Source organism: Leopardus geoffroyi, chromosome B4, assembly GCF_018350155.1.
Source record: "Leopardus geoffroyi isolate Oge1 chromosome B4, O.geoffroyi_Oge1_pat1.0, whole genome shotgun sequence".
Classification (NCBI taxonomy): domain Eukaryota; kingdom Metazoa; phylum Chordata; class Mammalia; order Carnivora; family Felidae; genus Leopardus; species Leopardus geoffroyi.
The window spans coordinates 23,178,096-23,196,163 of record NC_059341.1 but is presented as its reverse complement, the minus strand read 5'-3'; the positions used below and the strand labels follow the sequence as shown (position 1 = coordinate 23,196,163).

Sequence of the window (18,068 nt, the reverse complement as noted above, 5' to 3'; positions counted from 1 at the left end):
CAAAACAAATACGAATAATCTTAAATTTTGTCAAATCAGGATATTAACTCATTTATTTAAACCACTCGACCCAGTAGAAATGTTATTTTCTTGCATATATTTTCTGCTCTATTAGAGAACTGTGCTAAAATGAGCAGGTTCATAATCCCTTATCCAAAACCCATAGGGTAAATGTGTTTTGGAATTAAAACTTCTTCTGATTTTAGAAAAGTGATATTATATGTTTGCCATATAATCAGTGCAGTAGTAGTAAAAGGCTCTCTGAAAAAAAAGTGGGTGTTTGTTATACCTTTACTGAGTAAATGACGTATAGCAAAATTATAAACAATAATAAAATATATAATATTCTCTTCTGTAATTATATATAACCGATTTTCACAGAATGCTTTAGTTAATTTTTGTCTAACTCTTATATCCATAGCCAATCTATGGTTATGATTAATGAAGGCAGGTAATTCAGTCATGAGTGTTGGTTGGTATTTTCCTTAATTCTTAAGTCTTTTGTAGGGAGTTATAAGTTCTTTTTCTAGCATATATATACATATACACACATATATGCATACATGTACATGCACATACATATTAAATGCATTGCAAGCCTTACATGTCTGACTTCCACTGTAACTGCATCCCTATAAATTTTATGTTGTACTCATTATTGTCTAGTTTTCATTTTATTTTCAAATAGGTTGGATTAAATTGTTTCCTTACTTAAAAAAAATGATGTAGAGGCACTACTTTAAGATCCGTGAAACTTCTTCAAAGTCCTCAGCCTTTATTTCCCTATTCTAACACTTTTTGAAGTATGTCCTGCAAAATATTTATAATTTTCCTTTCAATTGACAAATAAATTTGAGAAGGAAGGGTTAAACATAGTTGAAACAGGTTTCCTTAAAGCAGGATTAATGTGCCAATATGTGTACCAGGAAGGAATTTAGCATGTCTGACTCCATGTTGCATCTATTTCCCTTGCTGCTGCGATCTATACTTTAGAAACTTCTGCTTAGCCCTGCAAGTAAGCATGTTACAGCTAGGATTTGCAAAAAGTGCTTTTTACCCCAAATCTACTTCACCTGAGGAGAGAAGTACATACAGAAATGACTATGCTATGTTTAAGATTTACAGGAATGACATGAACAGCTTCCTGCATGCAAAGATCAACTGACTAAGGACAAAGAAGTTACTCAACCTTCTTCAAAGTCTACAGATATCAGTCACCTTTTGACTTCAACTCCCTCCTCCTTCCTTTACTTCCTAACATAAAACAGGATTGGGACGGTGTCTGGGTGGCTTAGTCAGTTGGGGGTCCGACATTGATTGTGGCTCAGGTCATGATCTCTCAGTTTGTGGGATCCAGCTCTGCGTTGGGCTCTGCCCTGACAGAGTGGTCTGCTTGGATTCTCTCTCTTCCTCTCTTTCTGCCCCTCCCCTGCTCACTCTCCCTCTCTCTCAAAATAAATTAACAAACATTAAAAAAAAAAAAAACTCAAATCTCAGGATACTGGAAATGTTTTTGGGGGGACAATAGTCTGCCATCTCCTCAGCTTTTCAAAACTGTTTGACTTTTAAAATTAAGTATATGTATAACTCTGTTTTTAAAAGCACAATTTAAAACTAATACAAGCCCCCATTGGTGGGAATAGGAAATGGTGTAGCTGCTATGAAAAACAATATGGCAGTTCCCCCCCACCCCCATACACAAATTATATAAATAGAATTACACCATCTAGCAACTCCATTCTCCATTTCTGGAAATACATTCAAGAAACTTGGAAGTGGTGTTTTGGAGAGATATTTGTACCCATGTTTATAGCAGCTGTATCTACAATAGCCAAAATGTACAAGCAATGTAAGTGACCGTCAGTGGATGAACAGACAGACAAAATGTGGTACGTGGATGGAAACTTGAGGACATTGTCCTAAGTGAGGTAAGCAGTCACAAAAAGACAAATACTGTATGATTCCATTTATACGAGATAACTAGAGTAGCCAAATCATAGGAAGAGGAAGTAGAATGGTGGTTGCCAGGGCCTGGCAGGAGAGGGAAATGGGGAGGTGTTTAATGTGTATAGAGTTTCAGTTTTGCGAGACGAAAAGAGTTCTGGAGATTGGTTGCACAACAAGTGAATATACCTAACAGTCCTGTACACTTAAAAACAGAGATGTACACTTAAAAAAGGTTAATGTGGTAAGTTTGTTATCTGCATGTTCCCATAATTATAAATAATTTTTTGAAATATGAGTTTCTAGGGGCACCTGGGTGGCTCAGTCAGTTAAGTGTCTGACTTCAGCTCACAGTTTGATCTCACAGTTTGTGGGTTCGAGCCCCACGTTGGGCTCTGTGCTGGCAGTTCAGAGTCCAGAGCCTGCCTCGGATTCTGTGTCTCCCTCTCTCTCTGCCCCTCCCCCTTTCACGCTCTGTCTCTGTCTCTCAAAAATAAATAAACGTTAAAAAAATTTTTTTTAATAAATAAATAAATAAATAAATAATAAACATATAATACCAGTTTCTAGGTCTTACTCCTGACTTGATGGGCCAGAACCTAAGCCTGAACCTAAGGAATCAGTATTTTTAACAAGGACCCAAGTTAATTCTTTTTTTTATTACATATTTTTTTTTAATTTTTTTTTTAATTTTTTTTTTCAACGTTTATTTATTTTTGGGACAGAGAGAGACAAAGCATGAACGGGGGAGGGGCAGAGAGAGAGGGAGACACAGAATCGGAAACACGCTCCAGGCTCTGAGCCATCAGCCCATAGCCTGACGCGGGGCTCGAACTCACGGACCGCGAGATCGTGACCTGGCTGAAGTCGGACGCTTAACCGACTGCGCCACCCAGGCGCCCCTTATTACATATTTTTTAATTTTTTTATTTACTTATTTATTTTTAATTTACACCCAAATTAGCATATAATGCAATAATGATTTCGGGAATAGACTCCAGTGATTCATCCCCTGTGTATAACACCCAGTGCTCACCCCAACAAGTGTCTTTCATACCCAAGTTCATTCTGATGTGCACTATAGTTTGAAATCTACTGCCCTGGGAATAAACCACCTACCTTCCGAATATATTAGACTACCATTTTCAGTAATTCATTAGAGCATTCCTGATCAAGGGCATATACTCCCAGTTGAGGAATTAATTCCCAAGTCACTATAGAACATTTATATAGAAATTATTTATATAGCAGTTTAACTCCAAAGAGGGTGCGCTTATTTACTAATCTCAGTGACATTGTTCTTCAAAGAGTGGGGCAAATTATAAGTATTATCCATCTATAACACATAGAGAAACTGAGGTAAAAGGAGATCAATTGTCCAGAAAAGACCAAATTTAAGTAAGACACAGTATCTTTTGGTAAACATTTACTAATCACTACATTGTGTTTACTACAGTAGAAATTTAAAGATGAATTTCCCTCTCCCCCAAGAGTTCATCTATCAGTACTGACACCCCCCTAACCTATGGAGATGAGAAACTTCCTCTTGCCAGCTAATCTCACCCAGCAACACACCTCCACCTCTGAGCCCAAGGGCAGCTTATTTAGCCCTCTCTTTCCACAATTCCTAATTTATAGACCCAATTTTAAAATATTATGCAGTTTATCAATGTTTATAATCAATAATATTTTACCAGAGACTGGCAGTCATTAAAAATAGGTAAAAGAAATGTCAATCCAATTCTGAGACCCATGAAGGGAAAACAGGTATCCTTGACGAATTATGTTTTTGGAACCCAAATCAAAATAAAACCTTATATCAACTTCAGGTCCTACCAGATGAGTAGCCATTTTATTTGGCCAAAGAGAAGATATCTTAGGTAACAGGTGAGAATATTCAAGTTCTTTCTTCAAAGCGCTAAAATTAAAACTTTAAATCTTACCCAAGAATTTGTTTTCCAAAATACTAGTTATTCAATAAGAACAAGAGACAATGAATGCTGTACACAAAACGCTTTGAAACACAGAAGTCCTCTAATTTTAAAGAAAAAGATGTACTATCACATGGATTAGCACCCTGGGACACATGTTGCCAAGTGTACCCGAAACAGTATTTTTTACGTGGCTTTGAAAGAAACCCATTGTTGAGCACATAATTAAATTTTAATATTACTATGAGTACAAATAAGCCTAGTTTAATCTGAAATACAATTAAACAATTAAAAATCAACATGTGTTAATATTTGTGTCATAGAGTGCCAAGAAGATGCCTTTTCGTCAAAAGGTATTAACTTCATTAACTTCAAACTGTTCAAACGGCTTCTGGAGGTTTCTCTTATTTTAGCATTTCTCATGAACTCCGGAGAATGGATCTCAAAGTTTCCATTTTGAAAAAACAACAACAAAGCATTTGTTCAAAAAGCCTTGTAAGGATACCATTACACTTGTTATGAGATGATATTACATTGACTAATTTTAGAACTCATTCACCAAATATGAAAATTTATTTAAAACAATTCATTATGGATTTAAGTAAGTTAAATTATAAGCTCTCCTATTATTAATAAATGAAATTTAACCTGCCATTTTAACTCTGCATATTATAGGCCACTAAACTCTCAATAAAGTCTATTATGATAACCTAATTAGTGACACATCTGCACATGTAACTTCAGTGCAGTGACTCCTCAAGACGATTGTTATCACCACTTGGAAGAAGAAAGTCATAAGAACTCAGAAATAAAAGAGTTTTAAAAGAAAAATAGCTAGATTGACTAATGCAGCCTTCTATTGGAAGCAAATTCAACTTTTTGATGTAGAGCTCTGGTGAAAAAAAATGCCAATGGATCAGAGTATTGTTAGACATGCTGATTCGGTTTCCTGTCTTTGACAGGTCACTTTTGTATGACACTGGAAACCTTCTTGGCTCTGCTGTTTTGACTCAGAGGAGCTTATGCTAACTTTGATTTTGAAAGAGACTATTTGTTTTAAAGTTTGAAGAGATGAAACTACTGATTTTAATGGTTGGAGCACACACTCAGGGTCCACGCAAATAAATATTTCATATGTAGATTTTATTCATGTTCCTGGACAGGGGCAAAAGCTATACTATTTATGTTTTCATGGGTTTGAGGTTCACATGAAAACGGCCTTTAAAAAAAAACTAACATTAAGTAGTGTGAATTACATAAGGTTTATAAATTATTTATAGGAGTGAAACAGTATTTGCATAAGTGATTCTTTTTAAAAGTGATTTGCTATTCCAATCTGACAAAAACCTCAAACAAAATAATTTATTGCCTTCTAAACTCTATTTTGATGGAAACATATTTTATGATTTTCTATTAATATGTAATATTAATTTTTTCCTCATAAATATTATTTTCACTATAGTTACGGCATTATAAAATAATTTCAAAGATAGTTAAAGCTAGAAATTATAATCATAGCCAGAAGTTTGATAATAATTTTCATTTCACAAAGAATTTTTATTTTAATAATGCCAAGATATGATATCGATTTAAAAAAATTTTTTTTTTAATGTTTATTTATTTTGGGGACAGAGACAGACAGAGCATGAATGGGGGAGGGCAGAGAGAGAGGGAGACACAGAATCAGAAGCAGGCTCCAGGCTCTGAGCCATCAGCCCAGAGCCTGACGCGGGGCTCTAACCCACGGCCGCGAGATCGTGACCTGAGCTGAAGTCGGACGCTTAACCGACTGAGCCACCCAGGCGCCCCGATATGATATCGATTTTTACATGTTATTAGAAAGAAGCACAAACGTTTGAAAGTTCATATTCACTAACCTTCAACACAAATTTTACAAAAGTGTACCTACTGCATATAAGAACAGATAAAACTTAAACAATCTAGATGTCCACTAACTGGTAATGGATAGACGGTGGTATTCATACAATGGACTATTATACAGTAATAAAAATTAATAACTGTGGCTCCATTCATCTGCATGGATGAATTTTAAAGTTTTTGAGCAAGAGAAAGTCATGTAAAAATACATGCAGTGTGAGTGTATTTACATAAAATTCAAAAAGAGGAAAAACTAAACAGTGAAAAGCTATAAAAACAAACCAGGGAATGATGAATAGAAAATTTAGGATATAGTTACCTCTGGGGGAGAGAAGTGCACGTGATCAAAGAGAAGACAGTGTGGCTATCAGAGATGTGAGTAATGTTCTACTTTCAAAGCAAGGTGGTGAGTACATGGGTATTTGTTTTATTATTCATTCTTAAACTGTGCATATACTTGACAAAGTGGAGAAAATGAGAGGCAAGAAAATGGTGACTGTACATGTAGACAACTCTTTTTGAAGAGCATTCATCTTGAGTATAAAGAAATAAAAGAGTAGATAGGAAGAAATATGAATGTTTACAGAGATTTTGTTTTGCTCTCGTGCTTTCTAAGATATGGAGAGCATCTGAATGACACAGAACATTTCCATCAAAGGGGAGAGGGCGGAGAAACAGCAGGGATGACTAATTAGGCAAGGCACACTTGAAGAGGTTCGCCTCTGAACTGAGGGGGAGCACGACTAATCCAGCCAAAGGGCAGTAAGGAAGGATAGAAACAGGCACAGATTCATACAGTCGCTGTAAACGCAAGTCCATCATATATGGTAGCTTGCTCCTCTTGAATGAGGCAAGGTTATCAGCTGAGAGGGAAAGGACAGAGCTGGCTTTGAGAAGTGAAGGCATGAGTAACAGGTTGGGGCAGTGAGAACAAACGGACTACAGATAAATAAATGCCAGCGTTCTCTTGGGCATTTCACCTTAATTCGTTTCCCTTCCCTCTGCCTAGAATGTATTTCCCCTTCCTTTTCACCTAGAAAATCTTCCCATCCTTCAAGACTCACCGCAGATTCTACGTCCTGGGTGAAACGTTTTCTGACTATTCCATGGCAACCCTTGCCTCTTTTAATCCTTACAACACTTAGCTGTATCACTAATATTTTACTTACTCATCAACTCATCAACTATCTTGCATAGTTGTGTTGTACATGATTTTTTTGCCTCCCTAACTACGGTTCTCAAGGACATAAATCATGTCTTAAAAAAAAAACAAAACAAAACTTTTGTCCTCCTTTTAGAAATAGTGCATTCTTATACACACAGCAAACATTTAGCTGCATTTTCTAAATATGCCATCTACTTAAACCAGATATTCTTTAAAAAAATAAGATATGCAAAAAAATAAGTAAACAAAGTAAGAACACATGAATAAGTGAACTTTGAGTCCTCCATTATTTTGTCACTGCTTCTGATTTTCAATTTTTGGTTTTAGAGCTTTGTAGAAACAAGCCAGAGATCTAATGTTAACATAAAACTGGTTTGAATTTTTATATTTTTAAAACAAATTGTTTCTGCTCATTCAGCTAATTTTTTTTTTTTTTTTTTTTTTACAACTTTTAAGATGCTTCTTCATAGAGGTAGGTCTCTTAGGAAATGAAGCAGAACGTTATCAGCAAAGACAAATTATGTTAGGAATGCCATCTTGTGGCTGAGAGTAGTCCATTACACTATAGATCCTCTTAGTGGCAATCTTTAATTCAGAAATAAAATATCCAGGAAATTCACAAATATAAATCATTGTTAAAATTATAGTTACTACCAAGAAAAGAAAGCTAAATGTGTGTGTATGATTGTGTGTGATTTCAGTTGCCAAAAGAGACAATGTTCATTATAAAGAGAAATAATAGGTAAATTATATAGGAATGGATTCCAAATAATACGGAAAAACTGCCACCTATAACTATAAGCATACTTTTATTAAGAACTTTGGGAAAACTTTTATTAAGAACTTTGGGAAAACTTTTCTCATGAAAGAGATAAGTAATTTTACTTCTATATCCACTACTAAGTAGTTCCGTTGATAATTACATCCTAGATTTTAATCATGTGTCTTGATTTTCAAACTGTATCACCCTAACTATAGCTATCCAAAGGGATGTGAAGGACAAAGCACTTATCTAATTTGGATCATGTAGGATACATACCATTAACTGTAGTCCAAAATGTGGAGTTTGAGGAGAGTTAAAAACACTGGCCCTATCTTAAGAGATGGGCTTACTACTTCTTCCATACAAGTTTGCCATTTGAATGATAAATTCTCTTTCTAGTCAATACAAACCTAGTAATGGTTACGGATGTATTACAAAATGACTGTTTAAATATTTTAATTGCCAGGATGAATAGCAGACATTTTGGTCCACTTCAAAGTGGGATGAGTGGAAATTGACATATCCCTCACGAGTGCAAAGCACTGCACAACGGCACAAAGGTCCATGCACTATGCTACCCTTTTGTCACTTCTAGATGACAAGGTTCCCAGCAGCATGTGCAGGTACAATGTTCAGTCACTGAGATTAGGTTATTGAAATTCCAAAAGATAACAGGCCTATGTATAGATGTATTTACAAAAAAAATGAAAATACTATCGTACTCCAAATCAATGTTTGTGATTTATTATTGCATGCTTATCACCAGAAAAAAATACTTTACTCAAAACATTTTTATATGAATTGACTTTGTATTAGTTTTTCCACATGATTCTTTAGGACGTCCACATCAGCTGCACAGACCTGGTACTCCATCTTCTCTTGCTGCTTCATTCTTTCTAATAAAGCTTCATGAGGTGGAGGTAATGCATTGTATGAACTCAGTAAATAAAGCTGACTTGATGAAGTATGGTTGATTTCTTTAATCTTTAAAGCCTGCATGATAGCAGGTGCAAACTTTGAGTAATGAGCTGTAGATGAGACAATCACTGGGCAAGTTTTGTCTTGCATTCTGTCCGCAACCACTTTTGCAACCGCAGTGTGTGGATCCAGAATATACCCTGAAGTATTGTAGGTGGAATGAATAGCTGCAAGGCACTCTCTCTCAGAGCACCAGTCGGCTACAAAATCCTGCTGAAGTTTCTCAACTAGCATCTTGTCTATCTGGAAGTGCTGCTGCTCTTCTAGTTGATTAAATAATTTTGTCATTAACCCTCCATCTTTATTAGCCATCATGTGTAAATGTCGTTCCAGGTTTGAAGCTTTAAGAATATCTATTGATGGTGAAAAGGTAGGAGTTATTTTTCTTTCCCTCAGATCATAATGTCCTGTTTTTATAAAATCAGTCAGAACATGGTTCTGATTAGAGGCACAAATAAATTTTCGAATAGGGATTCCCATCATTTTGGCATACACTGCTGCTAAAATGTTACCAAAGTTTCCTGTGGGAATACAGACATCCACTGGGCTTCCAAAAGAAATAAATCCTTGGCTAACAAGATCAAGATATGCAGAAGCATGATAAACTACTTGGGGAAGCAGTCGGCCCCAGTTGATGGAATTAGCTGAACTTAAGATAGTTCCATGTTCCATAATAAGAAAGCCAGTAAAGTCCGAATCTTTAAAAATTCTTTTTATAGCTGTCTGGCAAAAATCAAAATCTGACTTGACACCCACTGCCCACCCATTTTCTTTCTGGCTGCCAATTATTTGTGCTTTTTGAAAATCACTTACTCCATTTTCAGGGAAAAATGTGGCCACGGCTATTCTTTGCTTGTGATTCTTATTAATACGACTAAAGCCATTTAAGACTGCGCTGCCCGTGTCTCCTGACGTAGCTACAAGTATCATATAATTGCAGCTTGGTGGAATACAGTGTGCAAACAGATGAGGCAGAAGCTGTAAAGACAAATCTTTAAATGATCCTGTTGGTCCATGAAACAGCTCCAGGATGAACTGGTTGCCTGAAAGGTGCCTGACAGGGGCGATTTTTGAGCAGGCAAAGTTTTCCCCATAAGCAGTTTCAATCATTTCTCCCAATCTGGCAGCAGGTATGTCAGCAGGATGTATACACTTTTCCAATAGTATTTGTGCTCTTTCTATGTAGGTTGCTCCTACGAGGCTTTTCCACTCCCTACAGTTTAATTTTGGAAACTCCTTCTCAGGAACGAAGAGTCCACCATCAGAAGCTAACCCCTCAATCACTGCTTCACTAAAGAATTTTGTTGAGACCTTCTGCTTGCAGTCTTTAGGCCAATTGTGTCTTGTTGAAATGAACGTTTCTGAGTCCACATCTTGGTATCTTTTAACTGCATTAAGCACTTTGTCAGCTACCTCCTCTGGGGAAGCCCCACTTTCACAAAAAACACGGGTATCGTACCATTTCTTATAATACTGTCTTCTAAATTTAAGTAAGTCTTTCATAGATGTGCCAGCATTCTGACCTACAATCCTATCTACTTTCATGAATTTTAAACGACTGACCAGATCTATTAGAGGTACGTCCAGGTATACAATTATCCCATTTTTCTTCAGATGCCACATGCTAGCATCATGCATTGGATTGGACCCAGTAAGGGAAATCACACTTCCAGATGCAGAGAAGTTTAACACAGCTTTTCCTTCCTCTTCTAAAAATTGCTCATTACCAACATCCTGTAATTTTTCAGACACACTCATATTCCAGGTTTTTTCAAGGATATCATCATCCACATCTATGACACAACAACCTAGTTTCTGACCTATTATTCTGCCTACTGTTGTTTTCCCAGCACCAGGAGGTCCCATCAGGATAATATTTTTGTCTCCGACAAGAGAGTGGGTTGAGTGCCATGACTTCCTGAATTCTGCAAGTGCAAAGGTTCTTGAAAGAAACAGCTGCACATGTTTATCCGTTCTAACATGTACACTAGGAAAACATTTCTGGGCTATTTGTTTCAGATGCGGACATCGGTTAAAGTGGAGCATTCTCTTTTCACTTTTCTGCCCAAGTCAACCTAAAAACTGGCTTTAGCCCTTTTCAAAACATAAAAACAAAAAAGACATTTGGTTACTAATTTCAACGGACTTAAAGTCCCAACAGGACTGAAAATAACCATGTCCACTGTACATAAACTGTTTAGAAATATTTCAAATGTATGGGACATTTAAAAAGTACTTAAACCCAAATTCTCAAATATTACAGATATCTCTTAATAATCTTTTCGATCTCAAGACTGAATCATCAAAACTTTAGAAATTTGTAACTATAAGCAACACTTTATTCAGAAAATGCCTTATCACAGAGGCTTTAAAACACACACACACACACACACACACACACACACACACAATCAGAGTAGTAGTTCTTTTCCTGTAATGAAAATTGTTTCTTGGTTTATAACCCATATAAACAAGGATTATTTGGAATGCTATTTACTTGCAATTCACAAAAGCTGAGTAATATTCTTCATATTTCTCTTTAGTTGTATGAACATGCAGACAGACTTATAAGTTTCTTCTAAAACTCACAACAGGAAAGCAGGCTAAAATATTTGCTTACAAAACACTTAAATAACTTCCCAAATGATAGGGCAAAGGTATGACATTTTTTTGTCTTATGTGTCTTTTATATGCATATTGTAAAAGATCACTCTTACATACTTTTCATATTGAAGACTTTTAAAAAGCTAAAATGAAAGGTATAATATTATGCAAATAGTTAAGAAAAAATCGATAATTAATAGCAAAGTCAAAGGCTACGTATCTATAACCTTATCTGCATGAAACTGTCACTTTTGTTTCTGTCCTCTAAACATGATCAGTGGAGAGACTTAACTCAAATTCCAGACTCTACAGTGATAGCAAAAAAAAAAAAAAAAAAAAAAAAAAAGCCTCAGGAATGCTTCCAGTGATGAGAGAAAATAATTATTCTGGCATGCAGAGCAGCTCTGCAATTCCCCACGCTAGTCAGATCCCTGTCTTTGGAAATATACTCACCATTAAAACATGAATGTAAGCCATACAAGTCAAATTCTTAGTCGTGTGCAAAATGCAATTTAGGAACTGCTGCAATGTTCATGTAAATTCACTACAGGAGTTCTACAGACATGTAGTGGGGCTTTTCACACGTTCCACAACTAAGCCATATTAAATATTAGGTGGTATGTTTAAATATGTTCTGAAAACTTTCAATCATTTACTACTCTGATTATCTGTAATACTGTGTTCTGTAATTAAACATTTAAACCACTTTAAACTAACGCCGAATTTAACTTACAAGTTAAATTAGAACTGTCAAGAGAAGGATTACATTTCCTTATTTGGCTTTTCAGTTTGTATGTGCTGACTTGTAATTTCCACTGACTTGTAAATATATGACACACAGGAACCAATCTTAGATGAAGAGTTTGTTGATGCTGAGGCAAAGTCAATCTTAGCAAAAAAACGGAGTCTCTAATAGAAAAATTTTCAAGTTAATCATCACTGCATATAATATTATAAAATTCCACACATAGACTGGTCTATTATTAAAATACCTACCTAAAAATTTTAAAGTATAGACAAATAATCAATTGACCCCTTTCCCATTTCCCCAAATCTATTATTAAAAGATTAAGATACTTTTTTTCAATATCTGTGTCTTACAAAAGAAATTTTATTAAACCGTACTGAAGGAATTTTTTCCGCCAAGCAATATGAAAGAGTAATATTACCAAATAATAATAAATGTACAATCTTTCACAATGACACCTAAAATTTTCATTTTTTAACTGTTTAGTGATGACAGAAAAATTTAAATCTGTGGCCTAAAGCTATAAAATGAGTGTTTGAATTTCTCTTGTAGGTTGTTTTATCCATCTGAATCACTACATGATTTGTACGCAATGATAACCTACGGTAAAAAGTGCAAATACAGTGTCGGCTACATACAGGTACCTCTTGGCTACTTAACTGAGCTTATAAGAAATTCAAAGCACATATCACAGTGGCTGGCACATAAGAATATTCTCATATATGGTAATATTAATTACTGCCATGCAGAAACAGTGGACCAAAATCATTTAATTTGAATCAGAATACCTAGACTCAAGGCTAAGTATATTTTTTTACGATCTGGTTAGTTTATAAACCTTCAGAGAAAATAATGGTACTTATCCATGAATCAAGAACTGTTTTGCTATGCAGTCTAATTCTCTTCCTGTAGTAAACAAAGGACCAGAGAACGATACACTTGAGCCATTTCAGCAATCTCTTTTATTGAACTGTATTCTAGTAAAGTACTTTAACACTAGTTATTTTTCCTGGAGGAGAGAACACTAGGTATTTTGAAGGCACTTTATAAAACAACCTGATTAACCTCCTATTCAGGAGGCTTTGGCTTATAACATCACAGTGTGTGTTCTTTTTTTTACTTCCCAATGTGTAATTTTCTGATGTCCGTATTAGCAACCATTCTAATATTACCTGAGTAGCTGGTTTGTTTTTATGAACATTAAATCTTCTGATTTAACTGATCTTCTCCACTTTGTGTTGGTTACTACAATGCTCACCATCAACTATTAAAAGTAGAAGACTGTAACACAAACATTGTGCATCATTCACCTTATCTTTTGTAACCTGAGTTTTCCTTTACTTTATATGAATTAAAAATAGAAAATTATGACAGTTCAATTTAATTCTGTATCAGTATTATTTACCAATAAAAAGCTTCCTGAGAAATAGCAGAAGGGAGTTGTTAAGGGCTATAATATGTAAACAAATAGTATTACTGTTAAAGAAAAATAAAGAAGATGAATTCTATTTTAAGTAACATGCTGAATTTTGTTTTATAACATTTTAGCCTCAAATTAATTTTAGGGCTTCAACATCCATTGTAAGCAAACCAAAAGACAAGATGAATAATACCCACACTATGTAACTTCCATCTGGAAATTAGGTTCTTAAGAGTAATATAGTCAATTCTTGTTATCCATGGTAGTTATACTCTATAAAGTCACCGTGAGTACTAAATTAGTGATTATTGAATATTCTCATTGCTCCTGGGGAAATACAGGGTTAGGTTCCTGTGAGCCTCTAGTCACCTTTTTGCCAACTGATCAATATATAACCTTGTTTTATGTCTCTGTTTAAAGACATTTTATATATTTTTTGACATTTTATATATTTTTTATATTTTTAATATGTAATTTGTACATATATATGTTTGATTCAATACCATTGAACAGCCAATAGTACTCTAACGTATGCCTGAATGAAGCCTATCTAACGCACATTTTATCTGTTAGGTGCATCATAGCCTTATTGCCTTAGGAACACTAAGCACACTTCAGCCCTCTGGGGGCCATTGTAAACATCAAAATCACTAACTAGAGGCACAGAAATGTGAAAAATGTGGCACTAAATAGAATGGGAGAAGGACACTTGTTGGCCATATTTGAGCTGAAACCAGAAGGCAGACAGCATCACCTTGCTTGACCTCAGCTTGGAGCACGTGCATCAGGAGACTCCTATCTCTCGCCACAGTGCGTGTGTCCATGAACGAATGCACAGGTTCTGCAGGGAATTACCGTGGGGTTATAAATAAATTCTAGCGAGCAGAATTCACAAATGTCGAACCTGTGAAAAGTGAGGATCAACTGCATATCATCCTCCTTTATGACTCAAAGCCATGTTGTGACACTGAAAAGGCAATTTTCCTTTAGCCAACAGACAAAACAATTTCCAATTAAATGGAAGTCAACTACAAGAGTCAGAAAACAAAAGCGGTATTTAGACCAAATCACTTGGCTATAAAGTACTCAGGTTTTACTATCCCAATATCCTGAAGTATTTTTTGCAGAGCCACGTTCCTCATGAAAATATTTTAGTCCTACTAACTCCTCAAGAGGGTGGAAGACCAGCACATTATACAGTAATATTTTTTAAGTAGGTTTTCCTACTAATCACTTAGAGTGGGGCTTTTTGATCCACTAATTCCACTGGCTACTTTCTAGACATAATAGACACCTGCCATTCAAACAGACAAATGAAAAGGCAGTAATGTGTCAGTGTCACAGCAAGAACTTTAAAATACAAAAACACAATGTCCACATGGACATAATGATTCACGTACTCTTTGATCTCAAGACACAAAATTTAACAATTTTACTGTGGCAAGCTGATCAAAACTGAATAAAGAATTCAAGGGGAAAAAAAGTAAAGAAATCACTTTTTAAATCACTTTCAAATTATTTCCCATAAATGCTAATAAGCTTACATTTTTTAAACCAAAAACCATATTAATTTTCAGCAACCTATGTACAGTGAAGTTTTCCTAAGGTCACACTAGATGACTGCTCATCAATTAAAATCATATCCATTATCAATTTTTACTTCCAGAATGGTCGAGAAGAATTTTTCAATTCCATTATAAAATTACCTAGTTTCCAATTCCTCTGGGAAATCTTCAAAATCCTATTTAGTCAGGATGATTTAGCATTTCTCACTCACTTAAAACATACTATTCCAAAATAAAACATAAGACACAGCACTTTAAAAATTATTTTATAATGAGAACTGGCTATAGTTCAATAAACTTCTGAAAATATTCATGTCTTGAGTATGCTTGTCACCCTATATTAATGCAATCTAAATTTCTCAGAAGAATGACTAATCCAGTCCATTGTCTTAAGAAGTAAGACATCCTGATTTTTTAAAATTCTTAAAAATGACTGCATTTTTACAGCAATAAATCGTTTCCCAATACATAATTTAAAAACTGCAAATATACTAAGACATAAACTAATCACAGGGGGTAAAATTCCGCTCTGTTACACTGAGCAAAAATCTTCTCATAACAAGCCTTTGTGTCAGTCAGCTGCTAACTTACCTAGAAATAGCAAGGTGGAAAGGGTGGAAGGAACACACACTCTGGTGCCATGTTGTAATCACAGGGCTCTTATAATCAAAAGTAGAATTTACAAGTTCAACCCTCATCCTTGTCCCTATTTAGTATCAAAGCTGATTAAGCCTTTCCTGTGGCTACTCTTTTGCTGTTGGATATCCTCTTAATGGTCTTGAGTATTTAATTCAAGACTTCCTAAGTATCCTTTTAAACTCTGTAACTTAGAAGTATTACAAAGAGTATCTCTTACACAGGGTTTATTTTCCTCCTCCTTGTCTTATTTATATTCCCACCTATGCCCATTTTATTCATCTAAGTAAATTAATCTTTAGCAAAAAAAACCTCAAATTTGTATGTACAAGCATTTATAGCAGGGGTCTGTGCAAACCATAACCCACAGGCCAAATCTGTCCAAAACCTGGATAATCACCCTTTTTGTAAATTAAGTTTTATGGGAACACAACTTTGCTTATTTGTTCACCTGTTTAGTATTGTCTTTGGCTGTTTTTGAGCTACAACAGTGGAGTTGAGCAGTTTTGACCAAAACCATTCAGCATGCAAAGGCCTAAAATATTATGTAGCCCTTTATGGAAAAGGTTCATGACCTCTGACAATATATCAATACTAATTCCTGGCGGGCATATTGCACACGGATATTTTCTTTAACAGTATTGCTATTTTGAGGGAATTATAAAAAAATAGAAATATATTCTTTGTAAATACGTTTTCAAAAGGCAAGCAGAATTATAGACCAAGGATCTAAGGGAAAAAAGTTCCTTTCTAAATGATTTAACAATTTCATCAAGACTGTAAACTAAATATACTATAGTGAGATCATAAATTGTTTGGTATTTTTAAAACCACAATAAATACATTGTCATCAGTGAAATTACTGTATTTGGTAACACCAAAGAGTCAGGACTGTAGCTAAGGTCGGTTGGTACTAACTGGAGGTAACAGGCTTTACACTTACTGGCTCTTTTAGGAACTGAATAATATAAAACATCCCAAAGTGTTTCTTCATTAGAATATTTATAAGCTTTAGGCCAATGACCATCCATTGGCTAATGGTGTTATCATTAGGAGGCCTTAGTTCAAAGTTAAGTATGTATTCTTTAGAAAAAGAATTTTTCTCTTTATACATGCTAAGCAAAAAGAACCCCCCCCCAAAAAAAAAAAAAAACATAAAGGGGAAAGGAAAAGGACAAAGTGGTATATACACACAGAAAAAAAAGTTTTAAAAAGTAGAAAATCTGATGTGAACAGGAGCATCATTTCCAACGTGTCACCCATCTGAAATAAAATGTTAAACACACGGGATAAAGATAAAAACCTGATTAACTGGATAAGAAAAAACTAAATGTATTCTTAGCTAATGAAATTCACTAAAAGTCCCAAATGATCAGCACCTACATATTCTGCATAGCCTTTTAAGTAGGAATTAAAAGGTTAATGAAGCAATCGTGCTGTTTTTCTCTCTCCACCGAGCACCCTGGCAGTGAGCCGACCCACACTGGTGTTGTCTTTTATCTCTGACCGTCTTTATTCCCTGAGGGCAGTGGCCTCTGTAAGTTTGGTTCAAACCAAATAACTTATTTCCCAAATCTTGCCAAAATGCCTTTTAGAGACTCGGGGTGGCAAAGGCTTCTATATGAATTTCTTTCAGCAATCTTACGTGAATAGGCTTATGGAAGACCAGGTGGTTCAAAACGGAATAAAACCTTTTCTGAGAAGACAATATCAAAAAAAGGGACAGCAACCAATCAATCAAACAAAATAAGCAAAAATTCAAGGGCTCCTTTAAAAAAGCTTCTCCTTCTGGTTTAGGCTGCTTTTTTTAAAAACAGCCAGTCCACACGTCGGTGGAGTAATACCTAAGAGGAGGGACCCGACTAAGAGGTAAACGGGCGGAGCAGAGAAGCAGCGAGGCGCAGGAGAAAGAGGGAGGCCGGGAGGACCGCAGCGCGACAGGTGGATGGGCGTAAGGCGGGACGTGGGCGCGCACTCCCGCAGGTGGCGAGCAGGGCAGCCGAGCGAGCTCCGGGCAGCCCAGGCAGAAGCAGCGGGGAAAATGCGCGCAGACACAGTTGAGATCACAACGGAGTAGCGGAAAGGGGCAGAAATGAAAAGGGGAAAGGCATGCGATGGGAACGGACCGGTTTCTACAGTTTCCCTTTCTTTCTCCTCAAATCACTCACCAAGAAAATCACACTGAGAAGACTGGGGGGAAAGGAAAGAAAATGGGAAGGAGCGTCCAGGAGCCTCCACTGCCGCCTGGGGACGGACTCCCACACCTCGGGGCCTCTCCCCGGCTCGCCCACGGCCCAGGCCCGAGGCCCTCGCTAGGCCTGATCCGCCCCCAGCCCCGCGCTGCGGTCTCTGCGCCTGCGTCAGTCAGGGAGGGCCTGCGCGCCGGCGCGCCACACCCACGCCCCGAGCAACCTCACGCCGAACACGTGACTAGCA

The 18,068-nt window shown here is 36.2% G+C and overlaps 1 protein-coding gene across 5 annotated transcripts; it reads right to left on the bottom strand.

The window, feature by feature from the left end:
* Nucleotides 1-8,400: 8,400 nt before the first annotated feature.
* THNSL1 (threonine synthase like 1) lies at nucleotides 8,401-18,006 on the bottom strand. Of its 5 annotated transcripts, XM_045462756.1 has the most exons (4): nucleotides 17,801-17,975; nucleotides 14,336-14,398; nucleotides 11,997-12,170; nucleotides 8,401-10,753 (listed from the first exon to the last, which is right to left on the bottom strand). In XM_045462756.1, the coding sequence occupies exon 4, from the start codon at nucleotides 10,703-10,705 to the stop codon at nucleotides 8,474-8,476; it is 2,232 nt and encodes a 743-aa protein (XP_045318712.1). In that variant the 5' UTR covers nucleotides 10,706-10,753; nucleotides 11,997-12,170; nucleotides 14,336-14,398; nucleotides 17,801-17,975; the 3' UTR covers nucleotides 8,401-8,473. The 5 variants fall into 5 exon arrangements, with proteins under 5 accessions (XP_045318712.1, XP_045318713.1, XP_045318710.1 ...); XM_045462757.1 differs by lacking the exon at nucleotides 14,336-14,398 and having other exon boundaries at nucleotides 17,801-18,006; XM_045462754.1 differs by lacking the exon at nucleotides 17,801-17,975 and having other exon boundaries at nucleotides 14,186-17,207.
* Between the last annotated feature and the right edge of the window lie 62 nt (nucleotides 18,007-18,068).

Bases quoted from the DNA above. Each gene is read 5' to 3' on its own strand.
- THNSL1 (XM_045462757.1), bottom strand. From the start codon at position 10,705: ATGCTCCACTTTAACCGATGTCCGCATCTGAAACAAATAGCCCAGAAA.